This window comes from Lactuca virosa, chromosome 7 (assembly GCF_052849685.1).
Source record: "Lactuca virosa cultivar CGN04683 chromosome 7, Lactuca_virosa_CGN04683_v6, whole genome shotgun sequence".
In the NCBI taxonomy this organism is placed as follows: domain Eukaryota; kingdom Viridiplantae; phylum Streptophyta; class Magnoliopsida; order Asterales; family Asteraceae; genus Lactuca; species Lactuca virosa.
Window position 1 is genome coordinate 84,802,840 of NC_136432.1, and position 12,172 is coordinate 84,815,011.

The 12,172-nt window shown below is 35.1% G+C and overlaps 1 protein-coding gene across 1 annotated transcript; it reads left to right on the forward strand.

Annotated features, from left to right (window-relative positions):
* The first annotated feature begins 3,823 nt into the window (after positions 1 to 3,823).
* Positions 3,824 to 10,947, forward strand: LOC145124053 (casein kinase 1-like protein HD16). The gene is made up of 18 exons (XM_079059276.1): positions 3,824 to 4,076; positions 5,351 to 5,770; positions 6,729 to 6,854; positions 6,945 to 7,018; positions 7,100 to 7,169; positions 7,254 to 7,309; positions 7,388 to 7,459; positions 7,537 to 7,631; positions 7,725 to 7,791; positions 7,940 to 8,069; positions 8,456 to 8,674; positions 8,764 to 8,894; positions 9,016 to 9,190; positions 9,282 to 9,372; positions 9,605 to 9,762; positions 9,852 to 10,040; positions 10,287 to 10,368; positions 10,593 to 10,947. The coding sequence occupies exons 2-17, from the start codon at positions 5,390 to 5,392 to the stop codon at positions 10,344 to 10,346; spliced, it is 2,094 nt and encodes a 697-aa protein (XP_078915402.1). The 5' UTR covers positions 3,824 to 4,076; positions 5,351 to 5,389; the 3' UTR covers positions 10,347 to 10,368; positions 10,593 to 10,947.
* Positions 10,948 to 12,172: the final 1,225 nt, after the last annotated feature.

The following is a 12,172-nucleotide window of genomic DNA, read 5'->3' on the forward strand; positions in this document are numbered from 1 at the left end:
CTGTACTTCTATCCCTCATACTTTATGTACCCATGTTTTACCCAACATATTTGAAAATAAAATATATATACATTTTAAATCATTTTAAACATGTATAAAACATTCATTCAACATCCATCTCAAATAAACAAACAACATATATACACATATCACGTATTTTATATAAAATACTTCATATCTATGTGTAAGATGAAAGTGACTATACACTCACCTGATTTAATGAAAACCGGGCACCAATTCGTTTCCTAAAACGATCGTTTCTAATAAAACCGGGAGTTTTATTGAGAAACCGGGCTCTGCAAAAGGTCGGGCTTCAAAACCGAAAAGATAAATTTTCCGGGTCTTCGGGAACTTCGGAACGTATTTCGGGCTTTAGAAATGATACTGGGGCTTCGGGGGAAGTCAAAATGATAAAAAAGATGAAAAATGGGTGAAAAGTGACAAATTTCGGATTCTACCCGGGAGGTCTCGCAAGCCTCCTATTTATAGGGGAGATCCGAAGGTCGGCCGAGAGAAGGGAGTCAGCACCGAGGACACGAGGCAGCAGGAGGCTCGGACACGTGGCTCGGACAGGTGGCGCGCATGCGAGGTACAAGCGCTTCAGATGCGAGGAGTCATTGTACACGCGTCGGATGTGCGAGGGCCGAGACTTCGGTCGAATCCGGAAGCGACATGCGGCTACTGTTCATGCGAGGGAAGGCGACACGTCTCAGATGACACAGCAGATTTCGGACACGTCGCACATTTTGGGCGAGGGTAACGTGGCCGAAGCCACCTATGCGAAATTTCTCGATTTTTGTGCAAAAACTTCTAAAATCCATAACTTTCGCATATGAGCTCCGTTTTTTACGTTCTCTATATGCACGCGTAGGTAAAATTACGCTCTACAACTTTCGTTTAGATTTCGTCGGCTAATTTTGACTTTAATTTTTATATTATTATTTTTAACAGACCGAGACAGGAAATCCGTTAAAAATTCATAACTTCTTCACCTGACGTCCGTTTTCGTCAGACTTTTTACCGTTGTGCTACTATTTACGAGACCTTTGATTCTCGTTTAGGTCGTGTCGGCTAAAAATCACTCGATCTAAAATTCGAGTTTTTAGCTGTCTACTGCTAAGCTGAAACTTCGAAAAATCATAACTTCCTCATATGAAGTCAGATTTGGGTGTTCTTTTTATACCCACTCTCGGTTTAACAAACACTACGAGTTTCGTTTAGATCACTAAGGCTAAAAAGTAGTTTATCAAAAACTCACTTTTTACGACATTCGGCACCGTGCCGGTTTTGTCGCGAAACTTCGACAGGTCATAACTTCTTCGTTATAACTCGGATTTCGGCATTCTTTATATATCTGTAATCCTTGTCACGCCCACTGCAAGTTTCTTAATAGATATCGGCTTTATCTAATATTTATTTTTGACGCTAATTTTTATTCTTAATTAATTAAACCCTAATAATTAAGCATAAAACACATAAAACACATAATATTCACATAATTCCTTTTCATTTCTTCAAAATGAGTCACAAAGGTTAACTTAGACTATCATATTAATATTAATGCCTAGCCTAGAAACACGGGCATTACATAAACCATCACACACTTGCGTCCTTAAACGAATCAACAATATTAACCACTTAATTATCATTAGTTGTACCTTAGTGACCAATAATAATTAAAGTTCAATCTTTAGTCCATAACCCTAAATCCACCAAAGTTTAACCCAAAGTTAAACTAGTCAAAAGATCAACGGTCAACGACCAGATGCGCCACACCATTCACCAGACGTGTCGCGTCTACTAAAGCACAAAACAATCACGTTTTTACCCTCAGACACAACACACCCAAAGGATGGCACGACACACTTTCTGGGCATACACTTCTCTTGTTAAATGCTTAATCCTTTAAGCAAAGGGTTCACACTTTCCATAACCTTTTTAATGATGATCTAAATGGATAAAGTTTCCAACTTTATCCATAAGGAATCCCCATACAAAAACCCAAAACCTCTAGATCTAAAAGTGGCCAATATTGCTAGTTACTTGATGTATGGCTTAAGGAGAGCTTGGGCATGCACTACTTTCACTTTATGGAGTCCAAAAACCAACTCCATACAAAGATTTTGACCTGGAGTTTCCCAACTCCAAAGAAACATCATAAAAGGGACCCTAAACACCACTAATTGTTAGATCCAGAAGCATATAAGCATAAAGTTTGGATCTTGAAGACTTATAAAGGTCCATACACAAATGATAAGGCTAGATCTTCACTAAAGAATGCTCGTCCTGACACCAAATGGCTAACTTCTTCTTTAAAGAGCACCAAAATCACCAAACACTCAAAAAACACACATAAGGGAGGCTATGGTTTGCTTTCTGGAGGTGGATGCCGATGAATCAGACAAACCCTAAGAGTTAATGCCTTTAAATAAGGCTCAAAGCCCGAAAATTAGTTTGGGCCGCCAACTAAAATGATTTGTGCCAAATAAAGGGCAAGCCATGTTGGACACACTACCAGGCATGATGCGTCAATAAAAGCACACACCGCACTTAGGTTTAAGCCAACCCTTAACTTAAATCAAAGTTAACAGGTTTGATGAATAAGAACATACCAAAACCAAACGTTACAAACAAAGTATCTATATGAAAATAAGCACAAATAATTGAAAAAACAACATAGACTCTGACACCATATACTAGATAACACGTGAACCATCGTATATGTACCAGATGCATGGATTAATGGACCCAATGTGGAATCAAAACTTTCTATAATGTATGAAAATTTAAAGAATTGGAAGATTTTATTTAGGTTCTTGGAGTACCAATTCATTCCATAAGTATTCTAGTAAATGGAGAGAAATATTATTTGTGGAACCTTTTCAAATGGAATATTTTTTAGAACGGAGAGATGTGTATAAAGACAAATTACATGGACTACATTTCAAATGGGGTACTTAAAAGAACTTGGAGATATGAGAAGTTTTGAAAAATGGATTTAATGTAGATGACCAAAGTTCGGTAGGTAGTTAGTTGATGGAGACAAAAATTTAAGATTTTATTTCATGGAATGATCAACAGGAAAAAGACTTTCGCAATACAAGGTGTTATGTCTAACGTGGATTAGATTTTAATTCCAATTCAAATGAAATATACATTTTGCTCTTTTTTTGCAACCAAGTTTGATGATACATTCACAATTAGGCCAAGAATATTAGGTGGTTCTTTTAAAAGAATATCAAAGTCGAGTAGGGACTTTCTTACAAATATGTATTATGTATATTGTATTGTATGCATTAGGGGTGAACAAACCGGTTTTTTTTTCAAACCGAACCGGTTCAGTAAACCGGTTCGGTTCCGATTCGTGAATAGTAAAACCGGTTCAGGCATAAACCGGTTCGGTTCAAACCGGTTCCGTCTTAGAAAAACTCGAACCTATCTAAACCGGTTACACCGGTTCTAAACCGGTTCAATCGGTTCTAAACCGGTTCGATCGGTTTGACTACCGGTTCTAAACCGGTTCACGGTTATTAAACCGGTTTCAATGTCTAAAATCTCGAACGGGTGCAAACCGGCGGTTCGGTTCTTGAATCGGTTCGGTTCTTGGTAGACCGGTTCATAGTGAACCGGTTTTCCGGTTCAGTGACCGGTTCGGATCCTGAACCGGTTTTTTTGTGCAAGCCTAGTATGCATTGGATAAGAGATTTGAAATCAGCCCACAAACATATTTAGGAAGATGTTAAATTGAGAGCCCATTTACACAACACAAAATCTGGTATGTCAATGGCAATATCTCTATATGCTGTAAGCCCGTAATAATGGAACGTTACAATCTACGCCTCACACCGTCTTTCCATGCGCCATATCTCTCACACATCGACCGCACACCCGCATCGACTCACCGACCGTCGTTTCTTTCTCCTATTTACTCATCCATATATAAATAAACCAACCCCCATTTCATCAATATACAATAGTTTATCTTCAATTTCATCTTTAGGGATTTCTTCATAATCTTATCATACCTATACGGCTATACCAATCAATAATCCGCCCACACACCCATTTAATTAAAGGTATAATCTTTATCTTGACCTGTTTTGGTCCTTGATTGCACTGTTTATATGTGTTTGAATACTGACATTTCTGCATTGATGTTCTATGCTTCCGATTGTTTGGTTTAGAGTATTTAAATGGGTATCCATCTTTTTGCAACAAAACTTTGTGTTTTTTCCGGCGATCGTTGTTGATTGCCTTGTAGATTGATCTCATCTTCATTTCGTGTAGTTTTTGTAAGTGATGATGAAACCGATTGATGTTTAGTTCAATAGCAAGGTCCGATTATTGGGTCTGTAGTGGTGTGGGGTATTATGATATGAAGCAAGATTGCTTTTTTCGATGATCTTAACTTTATATATGCAGTTGGGGTTTCTGATTATATGAAAATAGACATCTATGCAGATTGAATATCAGTTACTGTTTTTTGTTTTGATGTCTGGTAAGTGGGGTTTCCAGGATGAATCTCTTCCTGCACACCATGTGTTTGATTATTGGTTTGTACTTTGTATGAATCGTAAGTGCTTCATATGTGTGTTTTCTTAATTTGATCATTGCTGCATATTTAATTTTTACATAATGTTGCCTGTGATAATTGTTTTTAACTTACCCGACTTTGATTCCTGATTATATTCATCAAAGTTTCTGCCTTTTTGTTCAGAAGTCAGAATGGCAACTATTTTTACTGGTTTTTAGTACATCCAAAAACACGAATCAAAATTCACGTGTTATTGTTTGTATGAATGCAGTTTTTAGCAATGAAATTATACAGTCATAATGTTCTATGAAAATTTGAAGCAAATTTTATGCCCCTTGAGGTATTTTAAATGTGGTTTAAGTACAAAAGGTCTACAAGTAAAGGAAGTTATAGTGGATCTAGAATATTAAGAAAGAAAAATACATTAAAAAGGTGAATGGTGTTTAACAAGTACTTGCATATTTTAAATCAAAGCTTTCCCAATAACGATTCCTTAAAATCTTTTTGAAGGTATTTAATTCAAAGAAAGAGATCTTCTTTCTCCAATGCCTAATGGACTTTAAAACTCAAAAGTTTTCATCTTTTCTCATATATCATATGATTTAGCAACTAACTATTTTGTATGTTCTCATTTAGTCCCTTTAGTCATTTCAATGTCTCAAAAAGGTAACCAACTACAATGTTTGTTTAAAGCATATCATTATGAGTATATGAGGTTTTACCTATTTTGGATGCTTATCATACAACCACCTAAAAAGTTTCTTGATTCTCTTGATTATATTCTAAATATGTTTGAATCTTTTTATTTTTTTTAAGGTTGAAGAGTATTTATTTGTGCATGGAAGAAGAAAAAAGATGCCAGATTTGAGACGTGGAGTTCGCCAAGCTAAAAAAGTGATAAATCTTGATAATAATAATAATAATAATGATGATGATGATGATGTTGTTGTTGTAGTAGCCCCTACAACACGTCGTGGGACCCGCAGAGGTAAAGCTCAGGCACCAAAAGCAACTCCGGCATACCCGATTCCAATGCCGAGGCCAGGTGGCAGAGGTAGAGGGGGTAGAGGAATTGAACAAGATAAAAATGGTGAGATATTTGGTGGTGTTGGTGGTCGTGGGCCCCACTTGAATTTGGATGTGGGAATTCGTGATCAGTTGGTTGTGGGAAAAAGTGCAGAAAAATTGGTTGTTAATGGAGAGGAGGAAGGAAGCTCGAGCCCCGTTCCTGAAAGGGTATTGTTTTTTTTATTTAAATTTCTTTTTGATTTTATAAATGCATTAGGAGTTACTATTTGAATTCTTTGTTTCATAGTTCCTGTCATTTCTTATTTGAAAAATTGCAGAAAACCGTTATATTTTGGGGAGTTTTGCTGTTTAACCACTTATACTTTACTTTTTTTCCAAATTAACCAACAAAATAACTAAAATTACCAGTTAAACCTGATATATGAGGTTTAAACAGTTAATTTGGACAAATGTCTGAAACATTGGTTTGAGTGGAAAACATGAAGTATTAGTAGTTAAACCACAATAATGTTTTTTTTTTGGTAATTTGCCCGACTTTATAAACGCATTATGACTATGATTTTGATTCCTTATTACATAAAGTTCTTGCCATTTATTATTTTGTGAGTTAAATGGGTGGTTCTTTTGACTTGATGCAAAAAGAACGACTTAATAGAGAAAGATAAGGAAAGACCCTTTCTCCCATTAAGTCCTAACCTTTTACAAAATTGTCCTCATTTATTTTTTCGTTCCCTTTCCCTAGTTATGTCATCATTTTGTCAAATATTTTTTTAAACAACATATATATACACAACACTTAATGGAGAAATAAAGAACGGGGCCTAAGTTTATCATGATTCTAATGCTAAAAAGTAAACAATACTTTATTTTCCAAAAAGGTAGAAGATTTACTTTCTATTTTGGCCTTTTGTGGATTGGTTCTGTTTAAGAACAATATTAATACAATGCCTGGGAAAAAGAATGAAAACCCATAAATAATAATAGGAAAGAAATTATCTTTCATGACTTTTTAAAGATTTTCATCTAGTGGATGAACAATGATTCTTGATGAGCATGGCATTGATGATTTGAGCCATGGATTGCCTACATGGAATGTATAACATAGTTTAATAAAGTATAATTTTGTTTCTTGTTTTTAAAATTTTGGATTTTGCTTGTTTTGTAGGTGCAAGTTGGCAATTCTCCTGCATACAAGTTAGAAAGAAAACTTGGTAAAGGAGGTTTTGGTCAAGTTTATGTTGGTAGGAGGGTGACAGGTGGCATGGGAATCTCGGGCCCAGATGCTCTTGAGGTACATGTCATCTTCATTCACATTTAATTTTCCATTTTCTTAATTGTTTTATATTTTATTTCATTCAAATATATTATTATTATTATGTAGGTTGCTTTGAAGTTGGAGCATCGTAATGGGAAGGGATGTAGTTATGGTCCTCCTTATGAGTGGCAAGTTTATAGGTAATTAAAATTTTCATTTTACATTTCTTGAACCTTAATTACCACAAGAAAACTAATTTTCTATGATTATTCTTTATGAAGTACTCTAAATGGTTGTTATGGGATTCCAATGGTTCATCACAAAGGTCGCCAAGGAGAATATTATATCCTTGTGAGTTCTTCACCTTTTCTTTTTATTTTATTCCATGTTGTCTAAACATCTCTCAGTAATTCCTATTTTGCCCTTTTGATTTAGGTTATGGACAAGCTAGGCCCGAGTTTGTGGGATGTTTGGAACTCTAGCAACCAAACGTATGTAAAAATCCACATTTGTTACATTTTCTTTAAATCGTTTTAGTTTTTAATCGATATTTCGCCTCTTTTTGGTAGTCTTTCAGAAGAAATGGTTGCTTGTATAGCGGTGGAATCTTTATCAATATTAGAGCAGCTTCACTTAAGAGGGTAAAATTTAAATTTATACATGTGAATTTTAGACTTTTAATATGAATTTCATATGACAATTAATTGTTCTGTTTTAGTTTTGTTCATGGAGATGTAAAACCAGAAAACTTTTTACTTGGTCAACCGGGGACACCCAATGAGAAAAAGTTGTATTTGGTTGATCTTGGTTTAGGTATATATTTCTATTACTTACTTTAAGGTTCATATTATTTTATACATATTCTACATGAGTTTAATAAGGTATCCATTTCTTTTTTATTTTCAGCTTCAAAATGGAGGGATACGTCTTCGGGTAATCATGTTGATTATGACCAAAAGCCTGATGTGTTCAGGTAATTTTTGTATATCTTTAAATAAAATACTATTAGTAAGTAGATCTAAATGCAAGAAATAGCAATATGCTTTCATTTATTTGTGTATGCTTGTTGCTTTTATGATAATCATGGTCTTTTTTTATAATTTTTGTTTTGTTTTTTATAGAGGAACAGTACGTTACGCGAGTGTACATGCTCATTTAGGAAGAACTGGAAGTAGAAGAGATGACCTTGAATCATTGGCTTATACATTAGTTTTCCTCCTTAAAGGAAAACTTCCATGGCAAGGTTTCGTTGTAAGTTTTTTTCTACTTTTACCAAATTATCCAAGTTCACCTTTTCGGGATAGGACAAAAAGTTGCTACTTTTGTCTCATTGACATCAGTTTCAGTCTCTTAGCATCTGTACAACTTGTTTAGTCATGTCATATGATGTGACAAAATTTGCTACTTTTTTTTTCCCATGCACATCAGCCTGACAACTTGTTATGTCATGCCATGTCATGATTTAGACAAATGTCATATTATGGAAGTTCACTGACAAAAAGTTGACACTTTTGTCCCATTCATAGGTTAGTACAACCTGTTATGTCATGTCATGTCCAGTGAATCACAACAAAGACTTAAGGGACAAATATTGATATATTGGCATCATGTTTTGACATTTTTTTTTGGGATTTCAGGGAGAGAACAAAGGGTTCCTTGTTTGTAAAAAAAAGATGGCAACGTCTCCGGATATTCTTTGTTATTATTGTCCTTCACCCTTTAAACAATTTCTTGAAGCTGTGACCAATATGAAGTTTGATGAAGAGCCTAATTACTCAAAGCTTATTGCTTTGTTTGAAAACTGCCTAGTTTCTAATGCAGCATTGCGCCCTTTAAGAATCGATGGTGCCCTAAAGGTGACTCTTTTATATTTTATTAACTTTGATAATATCATTGAGGGTTTTGATATATTGTTTGTTTGTGTGTGTGTGTGTGTGTGATTTAGGTGGGACAAAAGAGGGGAAGGTTGCTCAGTGATTTGGAAGAGGGTTCTCAACCTAAGAAGAAAATTAGACTTGGGACACCAGCTAATCAATGGATTTCAGTTTATACCTCAAGAACACCAATGAAACAAAGGTATAATAGTGCCCTCAAAATAGCAACATTTCTTAACTTTCATCTGTTTTATGCAATTTAAGAGCAACCTACTTTAGAATTCTTCCATTTGTAATGATTTTTTGTATTTCAATTGTTTCAGATACTATTATAATGTATTGGATTCAAGACTTCATCAGCATGTGGAAAAAGGGAAGAATGATGGTTTGTATGTTAGTTGTGTAGCATCTGCATTGAATCTATGGGCAGTTGTCATGGATGCTGGGACAGGGTTCACTTCGCAAGTTTACGAGATTACCCCCATGTTTTTACGCAAGGTAATAAATAATAATTACATCTTATGCCCTTCAATTTGTCTCTTTTCAAGAAATGATAAGCATTTGAATTCCCTTTTTGTGTATATTTAAGGAGTGGATAATGGAGCAATGGGAGAAAAACTATTACATAACATCACTTGCAGGTGCCTCGAATGGCAGTGCCTTGGTTGTAATGTCAAAGGGTAAGTCTTCATTTCCTTTTCTCTTCAATGAGGGCAAATTTGTAAAAGTTGTTTTTTCTGCATTAAGTAAGAAAGAAACACTCATATTATCATACATAGCTTACCTGATAACGTTTTGTCCTTGTTATTTTTTTTTTGTTGTATTCGGGATCAAAGCTCTAATAGAAGTCAAGAATTTGAATTTTCCATAAATACCCTTGTATAAGTGATAATTTTTTTTACCCCTCACTAGGGACAACCTATACACAACAATCATACAAAGTAAGCGATGTGTTTCCATTCAAGTGGATCAACAAGAAATGGAAGGAGGGCTTTTTGGTCACTTCAATGACAACTGCTGGTAATAGATGGGGAATTGTGATGTCTCGTGATGCAACTTATTCCAATCAGGTATTTTGCTTTTATTGGTAAAGAAATGCAAGTGTTTTATATTATAAGTAAAGAAATGTAATTACATTGCTATTATTGGTTATTTGCAGGTGGTGGAACTTGATTTTCTGTATCCGAGTGAAGGGATTCATAGAAGATGGGAAAACGGATACCGAATTACATCAGCTGCTGCAACTGAAGATCAAGCTGCTTTCATACTTAGTACATCAAGGAGGAAATTACAAGATGTCACTCAAGAAACTCTCAGGACTTCTGCTTTTCCTAGTACCCATGTCAAGGTAAGCCCCACTAAGTGCTTTATGCATAAAAAGTCTTGATTTTTTCTGCATTAAGTGAAAAAGAAACACCTTTATATGGCTTTATGGGATGGGATAAATTCCTGTTTCTTTTTGTTGGAGTGTTACAAGGGCAAAATGGTCATTTACTCATGTTCAGACAATTTATTCGGTTCATAAAAGAAACAGTCTTTATGTATATAACACTTATGGCTTACCATATTATGTCTTGGATTTGTTTACCAACAGGAGAAATGGTCAAAGAATTTGTACATAGCATCCATCTGTTATGGAAGAACTGTATCTTGAAATTTACTAGAAGCTTCTATCGGTATGTATCCCTTTCCCTTTCTTATATTACCTTTCACTATATGACTTCAAAAATTTGGAGTTTAGCTTGATTTGGGATAAGGTCATGAAAGGGTAATGTATGTGTGAAAATAACATAGTTATGTACAGAAGAAAGAGTTGAAAAGTACATTGCTATTATATGACCTTATCCCAATTGTTTCTGCAAAATATGGTATCTGAAAAGATTGAATTTGTTACTCACAGGTATTCAAAATCTGCTCAACATGTTGTCCTTTAGCTTTCGTGCTACACCTTTCTTGAAAAATGGTTGATTGGAAATGTTGAAATTTAGTCGACATTTCTGTGTCATTTTTTTTAATATGAGGAAGGGAGATAATTTATACAACAATGAAGAAAAGATGGGGTTTTGTGGCACCCCTCTTTTTTCGGGTTTGGTGATGTGTTGTAAGGATGTATAGTCGATAAACTTAATGTTAAAACTGGTGGTTGAAAGTGTGATGTTACATGGCTTGAAAAAAGTCGGGTTTTGTGAAAATTTGTATGGTGTGTAATTGAATTTATAAAGAAAAGTTAAGAAAAAGGTTAAGAGATTATGATACTTTGATGAGTTGTTTTGTTTTTGTTTTTTTTTTTGGCAAAAATTCTTCCATGGTTTTGTTTTAATGATCATGTGTGTGGGTTGGGAAGCATGTCAAAGTATGATTTTTAAGGTGTATGTGGTTATGTTGACATGTTATCACTTTTTCTAGTTCTTTAAATTTCAAGGGATATTTACAAAATGACCAAATGGTATGTGGAATATAGATCAATGACCAAAGTTTTAGGCATAATTTTAAGGTGTATATAGCTATGTTGATTTGGTAGGTATGTTCAGACAACTTGGGCTACTATCAATTTTTTCCCCATATTTGTTGGTTAGGGTTTTCACAATCTTTTCTCAAGCAAAATAATGCATATAGAAATAACTTCATCCGATCTTATGCATGAAGAAAGCTTTTCCAGCCTTCCTGTAAACTGTTGCACATAAAAAAGACGAATCCCGGATTAGTTATCCATACAAAAAAGATGACCGATTGTTTTGAGTTCTTAGTCGCCTTGTGGTGATATTTATTTTGTAACAGCCTAAAAACAGTGATAAAATTTTTCATTGAAAGATTATCAATTTCATTCATTAATTGGTTCAAAAACCATCACCAAATATAATATTCAAAATATCAGAGTACAATTATTCACAATGCTGAAATCATGAGGGGAGGATGTTATGTCATCACATCGGGTTTTTCCTTTTTGAATCAAAAAGTACCTGAAACCATAAACATAAACTGTAAACACAAAACTTGGCGAGTTCCTCAAAGTACCACATATCAATAACACAACTGGGCTTAACCTTGGGGTATAGACCAACCCAATATACATATATGGGCCCAACACTGGGGCCTCACCTTGGGGTGTATTTCAACCCTATCAACACATATGGGCCCTGCCCTATGGTATCTTTCAACCCAATCATACAATAGTGAGCCCCGTCATGGGGTTTATTTCAACCCGAACATGCGATAGTGGGCCCCTCCCCGGGGTTTATTTCAATCCATCATACAAACTCATATAAGCCACATAACGACCATCATCCTAAATAACACAATAATGGGCCGCCATTGGTGCTTTCGACCCATGGATAGTGAGAAGACTCACCTCACAGACAAATGAAAAGATGAAACAATTTGTTGCTCCGAAATCAACTCTACCGGTCACCTTTATAAATAACAGTGACGAAAACTCAGAATACAACTCAAAAATACCCAAAATACCCCTAGGTCAAAATC

Coding starts and splice junctions, on each gene's coding strand:
- LOC145124053 (XM_079059276.1), top strand. CDS start 5,390: ATGCCAGATTTGAGACGTGGAGTTCGCCAAGCTAAAAAAGTGATAAAT. Junction 7,632..7,724: donor TTTGGTTGATCTTGGTTTAG/GTATATATTTCT, acceptor TTTTATTTTCAG/CTTCAAAATGGAGGGATACG. Junction 8,675..8,763: donor GAATCGATGGTGCCCTAAAG/GTGACTCTTTTA, acceptor TGTGTGATTTAG/GTGGGACAAAAGAGGGGAAG.